We start from the raw sequence: 25,895 nt of genomic DNA on the forward strand, positions 1-25,895 counted from the left end.
GACGACTCATCGAGTCAGCTTCGATCTATTGTCGATTCATCGATTTGGCGCTGCTTTGAGTCATTGTTGGCGGAAAATATCGTAACAGTAGGGTCATCGTGTTATCAGTCGAGAACACAGTCAACGTATTGGTAAGAATTGGTTGCATTCCTACTGTTCGAATATTTGTTTAAGTCATATCGAAAACAAACACCGGCATTCATCACCGGATGAACCATGGTTTTAGCTGGAGGGAAAATGTGGCATGGGTCAGTGCTTGCTCGAATGTTGAACATCTCGAACGGGATGAAATTTTGTTGCCAAGAATATGTCGTTAAACTGTAATTCGATTGATCACCGTATTAAACGTTCTTCTCTTCTCTGAAGACTATTCTGTAAAGTTTGTGTTACTGTGCGCGTTAAGTGAAGTTATATTTTTCACTTGTGAGTGAAAATTTAATTGAAAATTGATTAATTTATAACAATTCTTGTTGTGAATTGTAGTGACATTTCAAGTGTTCCAAGGTTCAAGTAAAGGTAATGTGCACAGTGTTTCAATTGTATCCACACTGTGAATTTTAATAATAAACTACAAAACCCATTTTCATTTAACCCATTGTCATTTAACCTATTCAGAATATTTTTATTTTAAATTACAAAATTTATTAAGCTACTTTTCTTCAAATGTGTTACTTGCTATCAGGGTGAAGAATTAATGTATTTATTTATTTATTTATTTTTCTATTTTAATTTTTATTTCAAAATTATTATTTTATAAATTATTATAGGCTGGTAGGATTACTATTAATTTTAGAGTTCGGTGTTAATTGATCAGAATTTTTAATTTGATTGATTAAGAAGTTTGTGACAAAAGATCAAGAGTGATTTTATCGACTGATGGGAATAATCGTCATGTGCTGATTAAACGCTGCTAATTGTACACAATTGTGCAGATTGTGTAGAACGATCGTTTGAAATATTAATCGTTAATTAGTTGATAGTTTTTTATTGAAATTTGATTAAAATTATTCTTGATGCAGGTTCAAAATTTGTGCTAATTATTTTACATAAATTGTGCTAGTTGATATAAATTGTAGGTAAGAATTATTTTCATTTTTTTGTCATTTTAATTAATTATAGATTGAAAATTGTATGTGTGAAAATGATAAAAAGTGTGCTTTAAGTGCTAATGTATTTATTTATGGAATTTTATTATTTATTCATGTTTATTTTATGTTTTGTTTAATATTTCTTTTTTGAAAAATTTTTATTGAATAATACGTGTAGCTTTGTGAATTTATAAATTTATAAAGTAATAAGTTTTTAAATTTGCAACTTTAAGTATTTCTAAATTTCTACATTTCTAAGTTTCTAAATATGAAAATCAACTATTTTGAAAATTTTCAAGTTTCTTTCTTATGAAATTTGAGAGTAATATCGAAAGTTTCTATATCTGAAAATTCATAATTTTAATAACGTTTAAACTTGATAATTGAAATTCTTCAATTTTTAAAATCGAAGATTTTTCAATTTTCTACCTATAAATATGTAAATTTCCAGAGTTAAAAATTTGAAAGTTCAAAGTTCAATACTATGTAGCAATGTAGCAAGTGTCGCGAAACCTTGCATTTACCATAAAGTGTTTATAAGGACTGAAGTTTTCTAAAGAGCAGATCCATGTCTTCGCTTATAAATAACAATGAGATAAAACGATTACGAAGTATTCTTCACAAAAATAGAGCAGTACTAAAACAAGTTGACGAAATAGGAAGTAGAACTACTGACCTCGATTCGGTCAATGGTTAATCGAGTTGATTAAATAACTAATTTTATCGTTAACCCTTTCGTAACGACACACTTTCTCCGAAAATCATACATTGTAAACTGGATAGCAATCTCAGTTCTACCATAGAAATTATTTATGTTAGTTAAAAATTAAAATCAATTAACCACAAAATTAAATTTTTATTCTCAAGCAGACGAAATTTCAATTAACGAATATAAAAGAATCATTTATTGAAGTCCAGTATAAAAATGAACTTTCTATCGTCAATTTGATCAATTTCAGAAATCAATCTTTAATTCTCAATTAGAAAATCGATTGGTGGAAAATTAAGTTTTTGAATTAAAAATTATCTAGTTATTAATTAAATTCAATTTGAACTGTTTGATTAGTTACGAAATTGAATTAATTATTTAATTTTTAAAGAAAAATATTTGAAATTATAAGCAACACGTATAATTGGTCACAACAAACAGTATTGTAATCATACTTCATATGTTATAATAATTGCATAAGTGGATGAAAATACGAGTATGCTTGTTACCGGTCAACAATACGATAAGAAGTGTATAATTAATAACACAAAATCGATGAGGTCAAATTAGTAAAGTCAAAACATGATCCAAACAAGAACAATTTATAGTACAGTGAAATCGAGATACAACATTTTTGACAATTTTTAGTTACGAGTAATGTTCACTTATTTAAAAAAAATTAGCAACCAATAAATTTTGTACAATTAAGTAAACATCAAAAATAAAGAATAATTTACTTAAGGCATTATACGATATACTATATAGTAATTATATTATATTACTTAAGATATGATAAACGTATGACCTCATATTTTACACGTGCATTTATTGAAAAAGAAAAAAACATTGTCATTTATAAAAACTTAGCAACGAATCAATTTTATAAACTTAAGCAAACATTCAACATAAAAGTAAAGAGTAAATTAATATTAAAGTATGATAAACGTATGACTTTATACTTCATACATGCATTTGTCAAAGAAAATATTGCCTCAAAAAATATTTTTGCAACATACGAAAAACACATTATTTGCCATACGATATCAAATTAATTTAAATAAATAAAATTCGTATTCTCACCGAAAAGTATGATGTATTATAACAAAAAATAAAAAATTTGCTAATTTAATTCTGGTTGAAGAAAGTAAAAAATATGAGTTATCAATAAAAATAAATAAAAATAGTAAAACTAATACAGAATAAATTACTAACGGAGAACATTCTAGTCTCCAAATATTTATGAGAGCCACTGTGTCAATGTACAACAAAGCACCCTAATTTTCTGTCCAATCAAATTGTCTTCCGCTTTAAAAATCTTAATTGTATGAAATTATTGCTTCGTGTAATTAAATCGGTCACAAAATCCTATCAGCTAATCTCCAGAAGACCACACAAGATGGCTCTTCTTCCCAAAATCCGATAAAGTCCGATCGAATTAGAAGAAAAATGAATTTCACGGTAATTTGTAACTGTACGTGCGACGTCACAAGGAGGAATTAACGAACTAGAAGCGAACGTCAATCGAATTGACCGCTTCACGACGAAGACGCGAAAGCCGGTCGTACGCTTATTAAATTAGTGTCTCCATGACGACCGGTGGTCAAGGAAATCAGTATTTCGTAGACAGTTGAAGTGACAGCGTCTGTTACGACTGTCAAAACGGCACAAAAGGTTAACGAGAGAATGATGACACCGAATCGGGTATCTCGCTGGTGAAAACGGTGCCGGTCTTTTTCGCGGGAAAAGGCGATTCATCGACGAGCTCCATGCTCGCCAAGATCGTACGATTATCGTTCGTTTAACATTCTTGGATATCGAATCTTTGTCACGTCTTCGTCGTCGATACAGAAGCCGACCAAGTGTACGTATAATGGCTTACTCGTTGCTGAATACCTCGTGCACGTTCGTTGATCGAAGATACGCGTTTTCGTTGTTCCATATAATGGTTTCGGTATTTTTATCGGGGACCAGGTGCGCCGAATTTTATTGTGCCTCCGGTATCGAAGAATGTACATACTGTATCTATATTGCGTCTTTGATTTAGGTGGAAATTTAACGAACAGATCTGTAACGAGTTATATCTTATGTCAGTGCTTCTTTTATGTAGAAAGGAATTTTTCGGAAATATTTTAGAAAAATGAGAAAGTTAGCATTATTTAAAATTCCCTCTTTTGTTACATACAGTAAATCTCTTTTGTCTAATTGGAAATTGTATACGAACAGGATATGTGTGTAACGAGATATAATATTCAGACAGAGTCGATGCATTCACTTGTGTAAAATGGAAATCGATCTTTCCGAAATATTTTAGACAAAATAACAAATTTGACATGGTTCAAAATTTCTTCGAATATTTCTTCTTCACATACGGTGAATGTAGGCTAAATCGCTGGCTATGCTGCATTTTGCATTTACAAATATAGTTACAAATTCAAATGTATGATTAGAACATATCTGGGAAGACATAATATTCTGTTTGAGTTGATGCTTTTTTTATGTGAAAGAGAATATGTATTTTTTTAAATATTTACAAAATGCATTTTACTATATTTGCAAGTTTTTTAAATAAACAATTCTTCTTTTCTGAATGTAAAAGAGGTGTTGATTAAAATTGTACGCCACATTGTATCTCGTTTGATCTAATTGAACGTTGAAGTGTATGAAGGTACAGATTTCTGTTTGTATTGTTGCTTTCTTTTATGTAAAGAGAAAATCGAAATTTTCCAGGTAATTGACATCATTGAAAGTATTAGTACAGGGGTGGCCAAGCTCCTTGATAGTCCAAGCCATTTTTCAAAATTTGAAATGTTTCGCGAGCCGCAATTTTCGATGGCGCAGTTTTCGATGAGTCATATCATTCTTAACTTGGACGGAAATTAAATTTGTTACAACGTTGCACTTAGTATTTCATATTTGTCGTTAGTAATTTCAAAGACATTTTGAACCACATACGGAATGATAATAATTTTTTAAAATATAATAGCACAAAAATGAAAAGGGAACTTGGGTACATTTATCGAGAGCCACAAATAATCCTTCAAAGAGCCGCATGTGGCTCGCGAGCCGCAGGTTGGCCACCCATGTATTAGTAGTTTAGAGATTTGATGATTTAGAGTCTAAATTTAAACATTTGGAGATTTAAGAATTTTAAAACTTTCAAACTAAAAATTTTGTAATTTTCAAAATTCCAAACTAAAATTTCAAGCTAATAAAAATTTAGTAACTTAGAAATTTAAAAAACTGCACATCTTGCGCGAGGTTTCCCATTTATACTAATCTAGCATACATTTAATATACATTTAGCATAATCTAGCATAAATTTATTTCCTATAAAGCATGAATTTAATTATCAAATTGTGTAATATTGAATTAATTTAGTAACATGAATTTCATACTTATTCACAAATATCGACAATAAATTTAGATGAATTAATATCAATAATTAATAAATCATAAAAGTATGTATGCATACCGAACAATTTGTAACTGCATATACAGGAAATAATAATTTATTATTTTCCAATAAAACGGAAATATAACACCAAGCTCATACAAGAAAGGCCATAATAACGAAACGGGAAATGTTAATAAACTGTAATTACGTTTTCAGTGTCATTGATATTACAAAAAACAATTTTTATTTAAATGAGCAACATTTTATTACGTTACCTTTGTGTCGGATAATACTGTATATTTAATTGCATCTAATTATCAGTTGAAAGATTAATTAATCGAGTATATCCACATAGGATAATAAATTCAATGATACTTTTGACATAACCTCTTCAGCGAAGAATTTTTAATTCCAGTTATAATAAGGAGTTATTATTGTGAGGATTAATTTTATTTTGATTTATTATTGCTTAGTCAAGAAAATGCAATATAAAAGTATAAATTTTAGAATTTCAAAAAATAACTATAAATAAAAAAATGTGGACGTTTAGTACACAAGATCTAATATGATTTTTTTGGAAACATCAGCAAATACCAGTGAATAGTGTTATGAATATATTTTTATAGCTAAAAATTATTTTTTCCTTCTAGGGTCGTAATATTTCAGTAAAACCAGGACTTACTTCGCGTAAGGAAAAAACAGCGCTGCTCCTTCAATTGTTTTTTCGAACATGTACAGGTTCTGTTTTAGAAAGGGTAGTTGTACCACCATTACAGACATGGTGCAACCGCCATTTCCAGATGAATGAATCTAAATGGAAAAATAAGTAAAAAATATGCAATATAATTTGTTTGTATATGGCTTTATTTTAAAGAAAATTGAATATGAATATTTTTTAAGTATTTGTAAAAAACTTTGTTCACAATGTAGAAAATTATAAAATCCACAAATTTCGTAATTCTACATTACACAAATATTATAAATCAACAGATATAATTGTTAACACTAGAACTACCAACATTAAGTGCTCGTTTATCGAAGAATAAAAGATAAAATGAAAAGGGAAATAAATAAATACTAAAGCATCAAGTAACATTTAGAACTAGTTTTTACCTCAACAAAATATGGCAGACATTTCCATAAAATATTGTAATATAAAGTGAGAAATCTGAAGACAGTCATTTTTCACTACTGATTGGTAGTTCTAGTGTTAACATTGCTAAAATGGGTTTTATTGATTTATTAGGTTTGTTAGGTTACTTTATTAGGTTTGTTACTTATATGTTCTTATCATCCCCTAAATTCATCACATTAAACATTGGTATCTACATCAATAACGTTACAAAGAATGACTGATAACTTTAGTAGTATTAATAATTAGATTTATTTGTTTATTAACATTCATTACGTAATTTTCAAAGTAATGAAATGTTGTATTTATTACTTTACGTGTCATGAAAAAATTTCTTTTATAAATACTTTAAAACTGTTCAAATTCAGTTTTTTTTGAAAATGAATGACATGAAAAAATTGTATTCTATGTTTTTGCCTTACTTTTTCATGCAGATTCGCCCCTTTTTTCGGTCTTACCATCATTTCGAAAACACCCTGTATACAAGATATTTTCATTTCCTTTATGACTATTGGGATTTATTTTCCGGTTAGCAAATTCTGCAAATATTTTACACGTATTTTTGTAACGATTTTGAAAACTGAATGTTAGCTTTATTTTTTGTTTGACTTTAGACAAGGTTGCACATGTATTTTTGTAACGACTTTTGGAACAGATTGTTTGCTTTATTTTTTGTTCGATTTTAGGAAAAGTTGCACAGGTATTTTTATAACGATTTTGGATATAGATATAGCTTTGTTATAATAAAGTTAACTTATAATAAACTACCTATTCATTAACGTCCAAAGACGTGAAGGTGTTAAACGATTGCATGCAGCTTAAATTTTGATTACACTCTTGTTTATGCAATATATTTGCTTTATGTCACAGAGTTAATCTAACAAAACCAAATAATATATTATTCCATCCATATATACTTACATGTGTGTGTATTTCGAAAACATTTAATAAAAGTTATTAGATTTCAAGCGAATGGACAATTTTATTAAGGAATTATCAAATGTTGGATTTCTATTTCGGGTCAATTTAACATGGTCGATGCACGAAAACCGAGAAAAATATGAATTGTTAAAAATTATTAATTAACGTGGTACAAATATTTTTATCATTGTAGATTATCTGTGATTATCTCTTGCCATCAAATACAATTTGTTTGTAGAAATCAATGTCAAAATCGTGTTAAACATTCATTTATTTTAAATTTGAAGATTAGGGAATTAAAAAATTTGAGATTCCAAACTGGAGATTTAGAAATTTTGTACTTCAGGAATTTTTTAAATTTCGGAAATTTAAGAATTTAAGAATTTGGAAGAATTACTATAGGAATTTGATCATTTGAAACTTAAAACTGTTGTGTGTTTGGGAGTTGAGGAATTTGGAAATTTACAAAGGGGAAAATTTGGAAATCTACTAATTGAAGGACTTGAAAATTTGAGAATTTAAGAATTTTGAAAATTCGTGCATTGAGAAATTTGAAATTCGATGAATTAGGAATTTTGGAAAAATTTGGTATTTGGGAGTTCCAAAATTTGAAACATAAAGTTTGGAAATTTGAAAATTTTAAGATTTAGAAATTCGAAAATTTTGGAATACAGCAACATAGAAATTTTTTAATTTAGGAATTTGAGAATTTGGGAATATAAGGATTTTGAAAATTTATGTATTTGGGAATTTGGAAATTAAGGAATTTGGAAGATTAGAAATTTGAGAATTTAAAAATGAAGGAGTTCGATATTTTAAGAACTTGGTAATTTGAGAATTCAAAAAATTGTAAAAAATTTGTAAATTCAAAAATTTCTAATACTAAAGATACTAAAGAAAAATTATAAGACATTATAAAAATGTCCATTTCTATTGCGACATTTAACGTGTTCAGCAAATGGCGTCTTCCCTTATATCGTTCATTTTTTACCGTAAACAGACAATCGAGGACAAACTTTCTTTTCTCTGTTGATCATGGTGGAGAAACAGTGTCAGATGGATATGGTAAATGTAAATTAGGGGAATGAGAGTTTGTGACGTGATTGCATCGTGAAAGTGGAATAACATGGTATGTACTGGGAAAACATCGATTCAAGTTTGTATCGTGTGTTTATTCAATAAAATCGAATTCCATTGATAATGTAGTATCGTTTCTTCGTGATAAGAAAGACCAAGTTGAAAAACATCAATTATTTAAGATAAGCGACATTAACGGTGCTAAAAAGTTCTCTTTAATGTTATTTCTGTGAGATTTCATTTAAATAACCATATATGATATACTGTTTCTTACTTATAATAATAAAAGTATTAACAAATGTTTATATGAAAGAATAAAATAATTTTTATTTTAAATGTTGAGTGAGTAATGACAAAATTAATTGTAATTGTCAAGTCAATAATTGTAAAGTTAAGGATAGGTCTATATTTTCTAGGAAGAATATGGCGAACAAAGGGAAAAATTTTTCCACTCGTTGATTTTTAGGGACTTTCGAGAATTTAAAAATATCCATAATTGCTTAAGGAATAATTATTAAATTAAGAACAAATTTAGCTGTTTTAGGAAAAATATGATAAACAAGGGAAAGGGATTTTCCACTCTATTTTCAGAGATCTGAGTATTTTTCTTGGGATAAGCAGTTTCATCAAAACAGACTTTGAGACTTGTTATAATATGAATCCAGGAATTTAGCAACTGTTAATTATTAACAATTATTATTTAGTATATAGAAATCAATCCAACACCCTTAAAAATATAAGGAAATTTAACACAAATTTTCCACTCCTTAAAAAAAAAAACACTCTTAAGTACTAAATGCTTTAAGTACCGAATAAAATCATGGTTTAATTCCGTTTGTTTCAGATTAAGTTTAATGCATTGTTAAAGCTGATAGAAAAAGAAGCTGTTCCAAGAAAATCTATTCAGAATGTTCTGTCTAAAAGGAAGAAACAATACCGACGGAAGATTTAAAGAAACGTCAAGGGAGGACGATTTCGGTTGGTGGATAAATAATGAAGACGATTTCAAGTCTCCTCGATCCAATCAGACCAGAGAATGTCAATCCCTAGGATCCTCGGAGTCGATGCTTTCTTGTGTCGATTCCGACGACAGCGAATGCTATTTTCTTGCACAAGAATTCAAGGATGATTACAACGATAACTGCGAAAAAATAGAGCTTACATCTTTGATTCATCAGGATCTGGACGTCGATCTTATTGAAAACGATGCGATCGCGAAGGAAGAGGTAAATTGATACAGTTTCTATTCTTTTAATAAAAATAATAAAATAATATAAAAGTATGAAGAGATGACCAAAGATTAATATTTATGTGTATATACACATTTAGATACAAAATTTTAAGGATTTTATATTATTATGATTGGTTAAGTTTGTATTTCTATGATCTACGGTAACATCTTTCAAATTGCTATGTTAATTTTTGTCTTCTATGTTTTGTCAAATAAAGACAATATTTTAAAATTAAATATCATATATACGCAGTTGATTAAAATTATTATTGGATATTGAAAGAAAATTTGTTAGAACCAATGCGGTTGAATGACCGTTTCACAAATTTATTTTATATTTGTTCAGATTGATAAAGAATTATATGTATATTATTAATTTATGTCTTATAGTTTATTCATTTGCTTTTAAATATCTTTTAACACATTTGTGGACAGTGAAAATTTCAATGAATTGTAAAAATAGGCAATTTTCTCGCGTCAAACGACCATTTTCTCGTGTAACGCTTCCAATTTACACAAAATGGCGGCTCAAGCAAAGTCAATACACAGGGGAAGGTAAAATAGTATTAAAATGCCTAATGAATTAGCTGATTACTTTAAAATGCATAATAACTACAAAAACTAGTGGTCATATAAAATACTGAAGTGAATAACAATAAAAATTTGACTATTCATGTTGTTTTGTAAATAAATTTTTATCATAAGCTATAACATTCACAGTCCGCGAACGTGTTAGTTTTAAAGTAAATACACATTATACATCGTTAGATAAACTACCAGTATTATAAACATATAAATATACTAAACTACCAGTTGAAAGATTAAAACACACAAAAATCTAATTTAATTGCAGGGTGTCACGACGTTTGCAGCGAATGGTACGAAACAATATTTTGACGGGACGGAAAGAAAGTCCGACAGATTCCAAGCTATTTGTTACACCCCCGAGAGGCTGGTTAGAACTCAGGAATACAGGATTTTAACACCTTCTCCCCGTTATTTGTCTATCAGTCAGTCAAGAGTGACGCCAGAAAATGAAAATCGTTCAAAGACTTTCCGCAGCCGGCGGCGATTGAACTATCTTATCGACCCTAAACAACTTGGTGCGTATTTTCCTGTTTATAGGATAGCTTCGAGCACACGTTCGACATTTTGCGCACCGTGCAAACTTGTTTCGAGCCCGTCAGCCAACTTGAATATAACCCAAGCCATTGTGTTTGACCCAGTAAAAGTTTCGCGGTCTACCGATATGTGAAATCGGCTCGCTTCGTGCTCATTAAACGTGTACTTTCGTTTCAATGCCTGCACTCTTAACACCTTATCGACGAGTGACGCTGTTTTGCGTGGAACTCAATACCCTGGAACTCGTATTTATTCGAATTCCATTTATCCCGGCGAAGTTTCTCTTGATCCCTGGCTCTGTTGCTGAACTCGTTACAGGAAGCGTTTCGTCGGGTTGCGAGGACGTTTGTGCAAACCGAGTAAAAAAGTAGTCGAATTTCGTCGAATGCGAGAGTTTCACCCTTAAACGGTAAGGGGTCCATTGTAACCCAGACTTGACCTGGAGATAACAGTTTTGGCGCGGTGGCACATTTCATGAGTGGATTGTCAGATTTATTGTACAAGCGTTTTTCTAAAATAACGAGTTTTATTTTATATTTTTAGATAATTTAATTAGGCTTCACTTCTTTTAGTTTCTATGTTACCTTGTTAGATGTTTACCTAAATACCAAACTATATTTCCAAAGAACATTTTACAACATTTATAAAAAGCAACAAACTCAGCTGCTATTTCTTCGAGGCAATTAAGTGATCATTTAGCGCCTTGTTTACAGTCGTATGCATGTACTTACGTGACTCGACTCGCAGTTAAGAAGAGTTAATCTCAGCAAGTTCATAATCCAACATAAGTTGGTTTAACGCTTTGAAAAATCGCGCAAAATTATGATCGCGTCCGTGTAACCGCGTTGTCGTAACAGTTTAGATAACAGGAAAGTTCAGCGGAGTTCAGCAAATTGGGCAATCGATAGAGCTCCGTTTAGATAAATCGAGTTTATATAAATGAACTTCCGTTCTGTTTGACCAAAAAACTTGACGTTCGATTAGGTGCAACAGTGGTGAATTCGGAAAAAGACGAGATGGCTTTATCGACGATCACCTGTCACGATTGGAAAATCAACCATGATCATTCGATGAAGAACAACAACGATCCCAAAATGGAAGATAAATGTCTGAACGGTGTAAATGGCAAGCAATCGATCACTCTACAAACAGCGGACGTCGTCAGCAAGAAGTCCAGCTACGAGAGGTTCAATGTCAGCTCGGAAGATGGTGAAAAAATGGGAAGCCATAGCTCTTTCTTGGAGGATGTTTCTAGCATACGAACCAGCGATTGGAGCACGGATTCGCACAATAATTCGCAAAATACTCCGCTGTGTCTCAGCGACGAGTTAGCCACGACGAGCTACAAGCTGGATACATCGCAGGTTTGAATTTTTATTTGTAGCTGCTTTTTCTTGTTTATGGACAGTAATTGCGGTTGGATTGACTGTGTGTTGTATTGTTAATTGGGTACATCTGGACAGTTACTGCAGGCTATTTATCGTCTGTATTTGTGTTGCGTCGGATAGTGTTGCTGTTCGATAATTACGCGCTTTCGGGGCTGTAGGGATAAAGCTTATTGGGTAATAGCTCATCATATTTACACTGTTTTAAATATTTGTGAAAAATAGTGAAGCTAAGATGCTTAAAAATTTGCAAATATTGACATTCCTATTTGAGTTGAATTTTTTGTTCTATTTTACATTTCTGTAATTTATTTTGAATTTCTGTTTCTATTTCAAATTTTCTTTGTTGAACTTCAATGTTTTAAACTTGCTTCCAATATTTTTTCTTGAACTTCAATGTTTTAAATTTCTTTTCAAAGTTTCTTCTTGAACTTCAATGTTTTAAATTTGCTTTCAATGTTTTTTCTTGTACTTCAATGTTTTAAACTTGCTTTCAATGTTCTTTCTTGAACTTCAATGTTTTAAATTTGCTTTCAATGTTTTTTCTTGAACTCCAATATTTTAAACTTGTTTTCAATGTTTTTTCTTGAACTTCAATGTTTTAAACTTGCTTTCAATGTTCTTTCTTGAACTTCAATATTTTAAACTTCCTTTCAATATTTTTTCTTGAACTTAAATGTTTTAAAAATATGAAAATTTACAATTTAGAAATTTAAAAATTAAGAAATGTAGTAACATTGAATCATAGAAATTTCAAAATTTTCTAATTTGAAAATAAGCGAATAAAATGTTAAACAGTTAACACTATAAATTAACAATTAATGATAATATTCACCAGGAACGATGTACAGCTGTTAACGAGGTGGTTTCGATTCTCGAAGTGCTCGACAGAAACCCAGAAAAAGCAACGGTCCTTCTTGAAGAAGATCGTTTTTGTGAGAGTACTTCCTCGCACGATCAATTAACCAGGCTGGCCCTGACAATTGAAACGGATGCAAATGTGCCTGGAGTTCATGACCATCCGGACAAGCTGGTGAAACATCTCCGAAACAAGGTGGAGAGACTTCAAAGTAGCAGCAAGGATATTTACAAGGACATTCGTGATCTTCGGAAGAGCTTTCAGGTAATTAATTGTCGATGTTTAATTATTGTTTCGAATTAAATTGTGATGTTATAAGGGAGTTAAGTTATTGTGAAGGCAAATCATTTTTAAAGTTAGGAATTTGAGAAGGTGAGGATTTAGTAATTTAGGAATTTGGGTAGTTGGAATTTAGTAGTTAGAGGAGTTTGGGAAGTTGGGAATTTAGTGGGTTAGGAATTTGGGAATTTAGTATTTTGAGAATTTAGTAATTTAAGAATTTGGCATGTTGGGACTTACTAGTTTAGGAATTTGGGAAGTTGGAGATTAACTAGTTTAGGAATTTGGAAATGTGGGGATTTACTAGTTTAGAAATTTGAGAATTTAGTATTTTGAGAATTTGGGAATTTAGTAATTTAAGAATTTGGCAAGTTGGGACTTACTAGTTTAGGAATTTGGGAAGTTGGAGATTTACTAGTTTAGGAATTTGGGAAATTGAGGATTTACTAGTTTAGAAATTTGAGAATTTGGGAATTTAGTAATTCAAGAATTTGGCAAGTTGGGACTTACTAGTTTAGGAATTTGGGAAGTTGGGAATTTACTAGTTCAGAAATGTGAGAATTTAGTATTTTGGAAAGTTGGGAATTTAGTAGTTTAGGAATTTGGCAAGTTGGGATTTACTAGTTCTGGAATTTGGAAAATTGGGGATTTACTAGTTTAGAAATTTGGGAATTTAGTAATAATTTAGTAATATTTAGAATATTTATTAATACTCTAGAAATTTGGAAATTTGAAAATTCAGAAATTTTGTAATTTGGAGATTTGGAAGTTTCAAAATCTTTGAATTTGTTTATTTAGGAAATTATGGGATGTAGTAACGTGGAACCTTGAGGATATGTTAATCTGAAATTTTGAAAATTTAAAAACTTTGGATAGTTGAAAATTCGATAATTTGGAAATTCTTTAATTTAATAACATAGAAATCTAAAAGTCTAAAAATTACAAAAATGAAACGCTTGGAATGAAAAGTAATATCTTCCAAATTTTCAAGTATAAAATTTCACACGCAACAAAGCCTCATATGTGGAATACTCTACGCATTTTGCGTAATTCGTATTGATCCTGATTGCTGTTAATGGAGAAACGTAACTAAACAATGACCTTATTTATTTTGCGTAACTAATAAGTTTAATAATAATTATTTATTAATTATTAATATTGCCATATTCTTTCATGGAGGGATACAATTTATAATAGTAACTGATATTGTTATTATTAAATGAAATTTTTATTCATTAAAGTAAAAATTTGTACATACATTGATTCTTGATGAAAGTCGCAGTTTTCAAGAAATATCGTATTAACAAATTTCGTGAATTAAAATAAGGAATTTTGTTATATAAAAATGACAGGAAAAATTGTCATATAAAATTGTCAGTTGACCGCTTTGGTAATTTTAGAATTAAAACGTATTCTTCATAAAAACTTACATTTTTCACTTCACATCCACTTTCAGTAAAAAAGAATATTCTTATACAATTATCACTCGCACCAATTATTTAAAAAAATAACAAAAGTAGCCTTGCCTCTTTAAATATCTAAAATTCACTTTCTGACATGGAGAACATACTTCATCTCCTTGTATTCCAAACAAAACGTTCTTATTATTATTTTCCAGTACGATGAGCAGAAGATAACAAGCATCTCGTCTAACGCGAATAAACTACGACAGGATGTTCAAGAATTACGGTATCTCGATGATCTATTAAATCTTCTTCGCGGAGAACTGGAGAGGATCTCAAGGATGAATTGGCCGTTCATTGTAGGACGTACAGAAGAACATCTTTCGGAGGAAATGAATCTTATCGTGTGAATGATACGAGTTCCTCGATTGTATTGGTACAAATTAATTGAAAAACAAAACTTTCGAGAATAATGTATCTTGTCACCCAAAGAAAACATTGTTTTAGGTATATTCGTAACAGAAACACGTTCAGAGTGTTTCACTGCCAATGTTTATATACGACAGCATGAAAATAGTTTTGTAAAAGAAATTACATATTCTATGATGTTGTCGTTGAAATTTTGAAGTAGGAATGTTTTCAAGGGTAATAGCAATACATTTCCCTACAGGGTATTTTAAAATAGTTGTACAATAGACATGGTGGAGTTTAATAGGGATAATGGCGATGTTGGGGATCTTGATGCTTTTGAGGGTACTCGAGAGTTAATTTGAGAACTGCGTGTATTTTAATGCGTTGTATTTCTGTGCGTTGAATTTCTATGCGTTGTATTTCAGCGCAATAGATACTTATATGCGTCGTATTTAGCGCATTGAATTTCTACGCGTTGTATTTCAGCGCATTGAACTTCTACGCGTTGTATTTCAGCGCATTGAACTTCTACGCGTTGTATTTCAGCGCATTACACTGCTATGCGTTGTATTTCAGCGCATTGAATTTCTATGCATTGTATTTCAGCGCATTGAATTTCTACGCGTTGTATTTTGATACATTACACTGCTATGCGTTGTATTTCAGTGCATTGAATTTCTTCGCGTTACATTTCAGCGCATTAAATTTCTACGCGTTGTATTTCAGCGCGTTAAACTACTACGCGTTGTATTTCAGCGCATTGAATTGCTATGCGTTGTATTTCAGCGCATTGAACTGCTACGCATTGTATTTCAGCGCATTGAACTTCTACGCGTTGTATTTCAGCGCATTACACTGCTATGCGTTGTATTTCAGCGCATTGAATTTCTATGCATTGTATTTCAGCGCATTGAATTTCTACGCGTTGTATTTTGATACATTACATTGCTATGCGTTGTATTTCAGTGCATTGAATTTCTTCGCGTTACATTTCAGCGCATTAAATTTCTACGCGTTGTATTTCAGCGCGTTAAACTACTACGCGTTGTATTTCAGCGCATTGAATTGCTATGCGTTGTATTTCAGCGCATTGAACTTCTACGCGTTACATTTCAACGCATTGCATTTCTACGCGTTGTATTTCAGAACATTGAATTGCCATGCGTTCTATTTCAACGCATTAAGCTACTACACGTTGTATTTCAGCGCATTAAAATTCCACGCGGTGTACTTCAGCACATTACATTTCTACGCGTTGCATTTCAGCATATTACATTTCTACGCGTCATATTTCAACGTGTGGTCTCACTACGCGTTATATTCCTCCACATTACATTTCTACGCGTCATATTTCTATACATTACAACTCTTACGCGTGATACAGCTACGTATACTGCACGTCCACACGTTACACTTCACCGAATTAAACTTCTACGCTTTGTATTTCATTGCATTGCAAGTCTACACCGCTATATCGCTACAGGTGGTGTCACTACGTATTGTATTTATACAAATTACATCTCTATATATTATATCTTTCTATATTACTAATTCTACGCGTTATATCATTACGCATTGTATTTCATCGTATTGCATTTTTACGCATTACACTTTTCACGCGTTATATCGTCACATATATTTCAACGCATTAATTCTTCGCTTTGTATTTTCGCGCGCTATGTCATCATCTTTCAACACTTTATATCGTCATCTATTAAATGTTGATGTGTTGTATCATCACCCGTTACATTATAACGCGTTATGTCAACATCTATTAAATTTCGACGTGTTATATCGTCACCCATTATATTTCAACGTGTTGTAACATCATTTATTAAATTTCTATGTGTAATATCGTCACCCATTATATTTCAACGTGTTGTATCATCATTTATTAAATTTCTATGTGTAATATCATCACCCATTATATGTATTTCAACGTGTTATATCGTCATCTATTAAATATCGTCGTGTTATATCGTCACTTGTTATATTTCAAGGTGTTATATCAACATCTATATGAAATTTCTACGTATGATATCATCACCCGTTACATTTCCACGCATTATATCACCGCAAATTGTATTTCTACGCGCCGTACAACCTCATGTCTCTCGAGTATTATAATATAGAATACTACAGAGCGTCGTAACTCCCAAGTAATTATAATTATAATGAGTGACAAGATCTCCTGTCTCAACATCGCCATTTTCACTATAGAAGCTTTGCATGCTCGACAATATACACTGTAGAAACTATAAATTCTTCATGGCAAATGAAATCGAGAAGTTCTTCACTATTTTGTGATTTCTTGCTTCGTCCAAAAACAAAAAGTATAAAACAATTGAAAATTAGACATATTTCAGATTATTATTTGATTGTTAGTCTTCGAATGATAAAACAGGGTCAATTATGATCAAAATCTATAAAATTACGCAAGGATACTTTCATAAAAATTAAATAATGAATTTAACACTAAATTGAACTTTGTATTTAACACTCAAACTTTAACACTGAATTTTTCTAGCGAAAAATAGTGTCCTTTTAAAAAAAATTAAATATTAAAAAATAGAAAGGACAGAGAATTTAAAATTACAAAATTTCTCAGTGATCCGCCATTCGAAGGTAAATCACGTATATTTTAAAAACGAAGCAAAATATTCTAAAATACTGAAGTACTTTTCGATTAATTTTGCTATTCACAATTTTTCGACCAACAGAATTGTAATTTATGAAGTTGTTATACCTAAAATCCTCAAACCGTTGTTGAACAAACTGTTGCCAGTATTAGCGTTAGTATTAACCGTGGGATTTAATAAAAATGAATATTTACGAAAGCCACAATACAAATTCTAGTTTTATAGTTATTTTTTATGTTTCACTTTAAAACATCATGTAAAACTGTAATATTAATCTGTTTTTTTATGGTACTCATCTCTGAAACATTAGGTTAGTTAGATTAAATTAACATTAATGTTGCGGTTTGAAACGTTGAAACTTTCAATTTCTGCTAAAATTTGTTAAAAAAAATTGATGAAATGTCTCGAAGCACATTTACGTAAATTTTTACTGGACATCGTTCGTGTTTGTACTAAAGAAACATTTTGGAATGTTTCTGAAATATCAAAATTTATAAAACTGTGAATATTTAGATTATTGAAAGTTTGATATAGCTGAAAACAATTGTGTACCTTTATACATGTGATACCCTCTTTATAAACATATTCCGAATGTTATAATCCAAACGTTTTGAAAAATATATATTTTAGAATTCTGTTTTGTACCACAATTTGCAACTATTTTTATTACAAAAATAAAAGGAAATATATGTTTCAGGAAAGTCACTGGAACAAGTCGATTGTGTTTAGAACATTTATTTTCCACTGTAAAAACATGTTCTTCGCAATCGCAATTCTTTTAATCATAAAGGAACATTTTTATTTCTTTATTTATCAATAAAAGTCATATCATTTATTTATTTATACTTTCATCGTCGTTGATAAAAAATTAATTATCAGCTAATGTGTTTAAATAAATTATATCTGAAAATTTTGTTTGTTATTTTAACACATTTCGCACCGTTATCACGTTTTTTTTATGGTAAACTCGTTATATTGCCACGTGTAGTAAAATGGTAAATTTTTTGGAATTGACAATATATTGAATCTTGTAAACAAGTTTTTTGGGATAATATGTGGAATTCTGAAGATGGCAATATAACGAAATTGTACATATTTTGATTCAAGATTTTTGAAGAATTGGTATGAGGAATGGAAAAAAATTTTTCTCTAGTGTAAAATTCAAGAATTTGGAAATTTTGAAAATCGATAATTTCAAATTTTGAAATTTAAAGTCTAAGAGATTTGATTTTTTAGAAAATTGAGGACTTCAAATTTTAAAAGTTAGGAATTTGGGAATTTGAGGATTTAGCACTTTAGAAATTTAGAAGTTTAATAATTTAAAAATTTCGTAATTTAGAAATTTGGAGATTTGGAAGTTTACGTACTTGAAATCTTAGATGTTTCATAATTGGAGATTTGGAAATTTTGTAATTCGAGAGTTTCGCTATTTAGTAATATGGAAACTTAAAAATTGGTTAATCTGGAAATTTGGGATTTAAAGATTCTAAATTCTTAAACTTTCAAATACCTCAATTCTTAAATTCCCAAATATTTAAATGCTCCATATTTCTTAATTTTCAAATATCTAAGTTGCTAAATTCACAAATACTTCAATTTACAAATTTCCAAATCCTTAAATCTCCACATTTACAAATTTTCAAATTCTACAAATTTCTCCATTTTCAAATTCTACAAATTTCTCCATTTTCAAATACCTCAATTCTCAAATTTCTAATTACCTAAATTGCCAAATTCTCAAATTTGCAAATACCTCAATTCTCAAATTTCTAATTACCTAAATTGCCAAATTCTCAAATTTGCAAATACCTCAATTCTCAAATTCCGAAATATTAAAATTCTCCAAATTTCTCAATTACCAAATTCCTAATTTACCAAATCTCCACCTTTAAAATATCCAAACTCAAAAACCGCAAGATTTATAATCCAGCGCTAATCCCATCAAACTCTACTAATCACTAAACCAGACTATCCATAACCTATACATTCGATTAATTGATTGATTTTATATGGGCCTCGACTGCTACGACCATTGTCCCCACCTACACACTCAAATAATAACATTTAAAAAATAAGTAACCAGCGCGAAATATGTTAATCAAAACCGAATTAATTTTAAGTACCACGGTAGTTAACGCGTTAAGTAACATCGCTACGGTGTGTTTGTTTATGATGATGCCTGGAGGAGTCGTGATAAGCGATGTCTGCTCGCAGCATTTCGCTGTGTCGGAACACATCGTGTGGAGAGGAAAGAGAAGGCAAAGTCGGTAACGAAGGTAACAAACAGCTTAACATGTTGGAATTACCGTCCGACGAATAAATTCCGTTAGTGGCGGATGCAATGGAAGCTGTGCAGGAAGTTGCAGCAGCCAGCGCTGAACTTGCTCCTTGATCACCAGCTCCCGGAATACTTGCAGATCCCATCAAGCTTCCTGAATACAAATGTACAACAGTAACGATTATACGATTAGCAGTTTGTTCTTGTCGGGAAAAATTTTGGGAGAAATCGTTTAATTAATGGTGCTTAATTGTACCACGTTTTAATTGTGAACCGTTTTAGTTCACGAAAGAATTCATCACTAATGTTTCATATCGAGTGGAGTATGAGTGGAGTATAGAGTGTGATAGTTCGATAATTTGTTGTTTTAGAGAGGCAAGGTTTTTATAACGTATTGTGATGTCAAGTTGGATATTGAATAAAAATTGGATATGGAACAGTAGGTAGACATTTGAAAAATATAAAATGGGTTAAGGACATAATTTAGAGATTAAATACAGTTTGTTAACATGTAAGAGATATTTAACTTTGAAAATTTGAAGAAACTTAAACTAGTATACTAACAGGTGTTAGTATTCTACTGCGACCTAAGCTTTACCCTTTAATTGCATCAATCATTCCTCTTCGTATGGTTCAAGGCTTTTTAACCATTCACCTGCAAGACTGACATTCGATGCGTTGGTCAACGAGGCAATGGACAGGGACGTTAACGTGGAAAAGTCTGTATTCTCGGCAGCTTTTGATTGATCCGTCCTCGCTACGTGAGGTTGACAAATAGATGCGAAGGCTGATCGAATGAGATCGTTATTTCTATCTGTTCGTCGATGTCTCGTGTTCGTGCCGGATTTATTATTGCTACCGAGCCCAAAGTGTAGGAGCTCTAAGTGTCTCCTCAAATTTCGTGATTGACGCAAAATCGCACCGCACAGTGGACAAGAGGCTGGTTGATCGGACATGCTTCGTGATTTGCACTGACCGTCTCCTAGAATTAATTCCGTCAAATCTAGACACGTTCAAATACAGCTCGTCATGATGATCCGTTATCTGTAATCGAATAGGTTTCTCTTTATATTCGCAATGTTTCAACAATCACAGAAATAATTATAGAGATCAGGCATGAACAAGTGGCTATCGATCTACGTTTCATTATTATTCTGAGTTTGCAAGTTTAAAAATTAAACTTTAAACTTATGAATTTCAACCTGAATTTCAACTTTAGGAATCATTGAAAAATATCTAAATTATCATGATTTTTCAAGTTTGAAATTTCTTAATCCCAAGTTAGCGAATTCTCAAATTTCCCAATTTCTAAAATTCTTAAATTTCAAATGGTCAAATTCTCAAACCCTGTTACCACTCAATTTTCCAACTTTCGAAGGAATTTCTAAATTTCCAGAAACTGAAATTGTCATATGTTTGAGTGTCAAATGTAAGAGTACAAATTCCCAAATTGACATTTGTATATTTCCAAATTTCAGAATTCCTAAAGACCTATTACTAAGTTTTCAAATATTCAAAAATTTACAAATCTGTACAAATTTTGAAATTTACAAATTTTTCGAGATTGCAAATAAAAAGAAATGTTAGTAATGTAACGAGAGTCTACTGTACCTATGAAAGCCTCTATAAGTACATAAATCACACGATATCATGTAGAGTAGTGACTTGCAAGCTGATTTGTAGAGGTATGGGCTGACTGATGATAGAACGACAGTCCATCTGATAAGAGAGATCGTATAGCTGTCAGCGGGCGGCACTTGGTCATACCTGATGTAAATGATACTCACAAAAGTGACTCAAATATATATAATGTATAGTAACTTCTTTTATTAATACGAGTATAAAGTTCTATAATAAAATAAATGTCTACTACCCTATCGATTTCAACTTGATTGATTAGGTATACTATCATCGACGCAATTAAGATTTTGTCTAAAATGTAAATGCATGCCAGTGAAGACGATTAATCCTAGAGAAATGAATCAATCGTATAAATTAGGAACCTGAATTTCCGCCAATTATCACAACACGGGTATCTCGATAAACGTAAATGAGAAACATTTGATTTCTTCTTTTTTATTGGAATTATTCCAGGGAACGTATAATCGACAGAAATTCGAATTCTACTTACATACGTACATGTATAATGTTAAAATATCGAGTCAATATTTTATTCACAGAAGAAATGAAAAATAAGCTACAAATATAGATTTGTAATTCGTTAAGTTTATATAAAACTGATGGTACAGAGTTATTGCGTAGGTGTGTGATATCGAAAATTCCGAATTTTTGAATAATTACTATGCCTAATTATTCATCGACTGCTATACCCATTAACCCTAAAATACTGCTCTTACTTACTAACGTGGAAGATTTTTGTATACTTTAACTTAACTTCAGAATTTTCCTCGGATCATTTTTATCTGAGTCGGTAAAAAAACAGATAAGAAAATGGAAACAAAATAAATTATACAGACATGTAACAACCAATTCATTCTGACAAATTTTATGAAACAATGTCAGTCGATGGCAGACAATACAAACAATAGTTTAAACATATATTCATATAAGTACATTAAAACGGTAAGTAAAAAAAAGAGAGGAATTGCGAATTCTTAAATTAAAAACGTGATATACAAAGATGAAACAAATCTGCAAATAAACCAAGGTATCTCTCGAATCACAATAACAGAATCGAACGATCCTGTGCCTGTCTTTGCTTTCGGTATGTTGCTGTACATTCATCTAGCGATGGTCGGTGACGGGATGTTGTTTTGAGGCGAAACAACATTCGACCCGTGCGATGTCGGCGAAGGAAGCGGGCTGGGTTTACAAATAATTTGTTCACAGGTACTATTTCCACTATCAGTTCCATACGTAACAGGCTGTTCGCTGTAATTGGACAACTCGACTTCAGGCTTTATTTCTATCATCATTGCATCGACCGGGGAACTCTGAATCGAATTATTACTAAACCGATATTTGCAAGACGATAAAAGGTGTCTCCGTAGATTTCTCGCTTGCCGCAACGTAGCACCGCAGAGCGGACAAACGCCTGGACAATCTGATGCACCACGTATTTTAGCCAAACTCATATTCCCGGTAATTCCACTGGACGCCGTTCCCGCTGTCGTACCCTGGGTAACTAGTGGGAGCGGTATACCGGGAGGAAAGCCCATATTAAGAGGACCAGGAAATTGCGGTATTTGTAGCGGAGAATATGGCTGCATTGGCATTAATGTATGAAGATGCGTTTCACTTTCCGACATTTGATCCTGATGCTGTCCTGCTTGAACACTTTCGGACGACACTGGCTGCGCTTCTTGAGCACGTGGCGAATGACAACCCCGATGATTCGAATATTCCAACCGATCGTTCGCTGCTAACAGACACAAACACAACATTACCATGCAGGGCTGAACTGATATTTGGGTCTGAAATTTTTGAATTGCAACGAAATCAATTAGATGCAGTTCAACCCAATTGATGGTTGTGCTTGTGTCCGTTCTAATGTAGGTAAAATTCTTGGAAAGAACTTTGAATATTGATGGATCATACTCCAAAATTATATTAATATTGTGATAAAAATAATACATCGGACACAAAACACAAGTAGCATTGTATATTTGTTTTTGTTCAAATTTTTTTACTAAATCAGTTATTCAATGTACAGAATAATGAAAACGATAGAAGATGTTTAATGTATACTTCGTAAATCGATATAAAAACACACCTAAATTAAATAATTGTAAGTTTATCTTATGTAAATAATCTATGATACTAAAACTGAAACATGTATTTCTAAACTTCCAACAGTTTTATTAAATTAAACAAGTAAAATAAACATAAAATATAACCCTATATATATCTTTTAAGTATTTCTTACCTGTATCGTCACCGTGTTCTGTATTGTCTTCATCTTTATGATCATATCCACTTGATCGATTATCACTTCCATCTACAGGCCTATTTTCACTATCAGTAGTATTAGAGGTACGTGGCCATTTTCCTGAAGAAGAGGATGACTTTCTTCTTTTCTTCTTTCGTTTCAATGGAAAATATGGATTATGTGTTTCCTTGGATAAAGCTTCATTTGCTGTTGGTATTGCTGATATAGGTACCTCTTCTCCATTCTGTATAAAATAAAATTTTAAATTATCGTATTATAATATCAATAGATACGTAGATTTCATCTACAAATTTTATTTAAAAAAACATACTTCAGTTAATATAGTAGGTGGTGTTAATCCATGAATACAAAGGCAATGAGCAGCTTGAAGTAACGAAGGTAATTGGGATGGTTCCACACTAACTTCACCACGATATACAAATTCCAATAATGATTCCAAATCATCTGCACCTATTCCAGCTAACATAACCACAGGGTGCTGACATGGTGTACTCTGTTAATATAAATAAATTATAATGCATTATCATATATACAATCGACGATCTTAGTAAAAAACAAATACATGTTATATCTATGTCAACATTTTACACAGCAACGACTTAGCAAGAATATATACTTTTTATGTACATTTATGGTATTGCGGCATGTGTTTTTTGCCACTAGGCCACTCAATTATGTATATTTTGAAAAGAAATCTTATAACCTTTAATAAGTCCAATAGGAAAGGACTAGCTGCACAAAGAACTATTTTATGTGCAGGAAAACTGCGTCCACCAGCAGCCAAAGTAACATCGACCAAATCTCCATGCCCTCTTAACAATTGCACTGCAGAAGCCAATGATGAACTAAATTCTCCCCAGGAGAGACTATATAGTTGGCCACTGCTTCCCATTCTAAATAACAAATTAACATGATTTAAAGGTGATAATGATATAGTAACAGTAACATAGTAAACTGGTGTCTCCATATTGTTATAATAGAATTATACAATGTGTAATACTTTAGAAAGAACTTAAAAATCCAACATACACGAATTTATTTAACACAACAGCGTACAGAAACGAAGTTAATAAAGATTCGAGAAAATTGACCACTAACGGTAACGATACGTTCTTGTCTCCCCCAACCACATTCTCTTAATTAGTGCCCCCACCTCGAAAAATATGATCTCGGCGTCGTCTTAGAGTTAACCTAGCAAAAACTTGTACTCCCAAAAAAAAAAATAGTTGAAGTATCAACGAAAAATATCATAAATATTATTGTTTATACATTGAAAATAAACAACATTAAACTGAAAAAATGGGGCACTGAAGCGCTGTATTTAATAGATAATAACTCACATCGTTAGAAGATTATTCGCTATATAAATTGTGCGTTAAATTAACGGCAATATGTTTAAATTCGTTGTCGTACGAAATAGGAACAAAAGTAATAGTTACAGATTTGTAACTTTGTTTTATGATCGCCTTCTTAGACCAAACAGACGCAGAACTCGAAAAATGAAATTCAAATGCTGTCAGAAATTATCATGCACGTCACATTTTATAAGATTGTGCTGCCCTCGTATTACCTTTAAAAAAACAGTTTAAGAATTTTGGCGGTAATTATGCGAAAGTGGAATATAAACACTTTAATGTCACTGTTATTTATAAGTATTTATATAATTTGTTCAATATATGTTCTTTATTATAATTCAAACTTGAGCCTGGACTTAGGAGCTTACAATAAATAGAAACAATTCTTTCTCTGATATAAATAGAAAAAACATTTTATCAGTTATATTGAATATTTATACAAACAAATGTAACTTTTAGAAACATTCAAAATACTTCATTTATTCAGTTCGAAATAACTTTGAAGAAGTTCGTACATTAATGTCAATAATGTCCTGTGAAAATAGTAAACTACACATAAATAATAACATTAAACAGACTGTAGAGGAAGAAGTTATAAAAGCATTAAAAAATGAGGGTATTAAAACCGCTATAATATGCTTAATTTATTTAGTATTACTTAATTCAATTATTCAATGAAAAGAATTAAACAATAACATTACA

The 25,895-nt window shown here is 31.2% G+C and overlaps 3 protein-coding genes across 13 annotated transcripts in view; 2 read left to right on the plus strand and 1 right to left on the minus strand.

Moving 5' to 3' along the window:
* On the plus strand, positions 1–18,369 carry LOC100879350 (uncharacterized). 4 transcript variants are annotated; one of them, XM_076531944.1, is made up of 6 exons: positions 1–131; positions 9,166–9,547; positions 10,406–10,655; positions 11,659–12,038; positions 12,898–13,182; positions 14,816–18,369. In XM_076531944.1, the coding sequence occupies exons 2-6, from the start codon at positions 9,230–9,232 to the stop codon at positions 15,008–15,010; spliced, it is 1,428 nt and encodes a 475-aa protein (XP_076388059.1). In that variant the 5' UTR covers positions 1–131; positions 9,166–9,229; the 3' UTR covers positions 15,011–18,369. The 4 variants fall into 4 exon arrangements, with proteins under 4 accessions (XP_076388059.1, XP_012147118.1, XP_012147120.1 ...); XM_012291728.2 differs by lacking the exon at positions 1–131 and adding an exon at positions 138–516; XM_012291730.2 differs by lacking the exon at positions 1–131 and adding an exon at positions 3,418–3,658.
* Positions 18,370–25,319, minus strand: LOC100879463 (uncharacterized). 6 transcript variants are annotated; one of them, XR_013038237.1, is made up of 7 exons: positions 24,868–25,002; positions 24,542–24,731; positions 24,149–24,331; positions 23,815–24,061; positions 20,584–20,910; positions 19,404–20,082; positions 18,370–19,347 (listed from the first exon to the last, which is right to left on the minus strand). XR_013038237.1 is itself a non-coding variant. In XM_076531947.1 (6 exons), the coding sequence occupies exons 2-6, from the start codon at positions 24,728–24,730 to the stop codon at positions 19,790–19,792; spliced, it is 1,239 nt and encodes a 412-aa protein (XP_076388062.1). In that variant the 5' UTR covers position 24,731; positions 24,868–25,002; the 3' UTR covers positions 18,370–19,789. The 6 variants fall into 6 exon arrangements, 5 of the variants coding, with proteins under 5 accessions (XP_076388062.1, XP_076388063.1, XP_012147127.1 ...); XM_076531947.1 differs by having other exon boundaries at positions 18,370–20,082; XM_076531948.1 differs by lacking the exon at positions 20,584–20,910 and having other exon boundaries at positions 18,370–20,082.
* The window catches only part of LOC100877107 (uncharacterized), a 2,408-nt gene continuing 1,825 nt past the window's right edge, over positions 25,313–25,895 (plus strand). For 2 of the 3 annotated variants that reach the window (XM_012291736.2, XM_076531942.1), the window contains exon 1: positions 25,583–25,809. In XM_012291736.2, the coding sequence (XP_012147126.2) occupies positions 25,713–25,809 (97 nt within the window). In that variant the 5' untranslated portion in view covers positions 25,583–25,712. Of the gene's footprint in view, positions 25,439–25,582; positions 25,810–25,895 lie in introns of those variants that run through there. The other variant, XM_076531943.1, reaches the window with a different exon arrangement.

This window comes from Megachile rotundata, chromosome 5, assembly GCF_050947335.1.
Source record: "Megachile rotundata isolate GNS110a chromosome 5, iyMegRotu1, whole genome shotgun sequence".
NCBI lineage: Eukaryota > Metazoa > Arthropoda > Insecta > Hymenoptera > Megachilidae > Megachile > Megachile rotundata.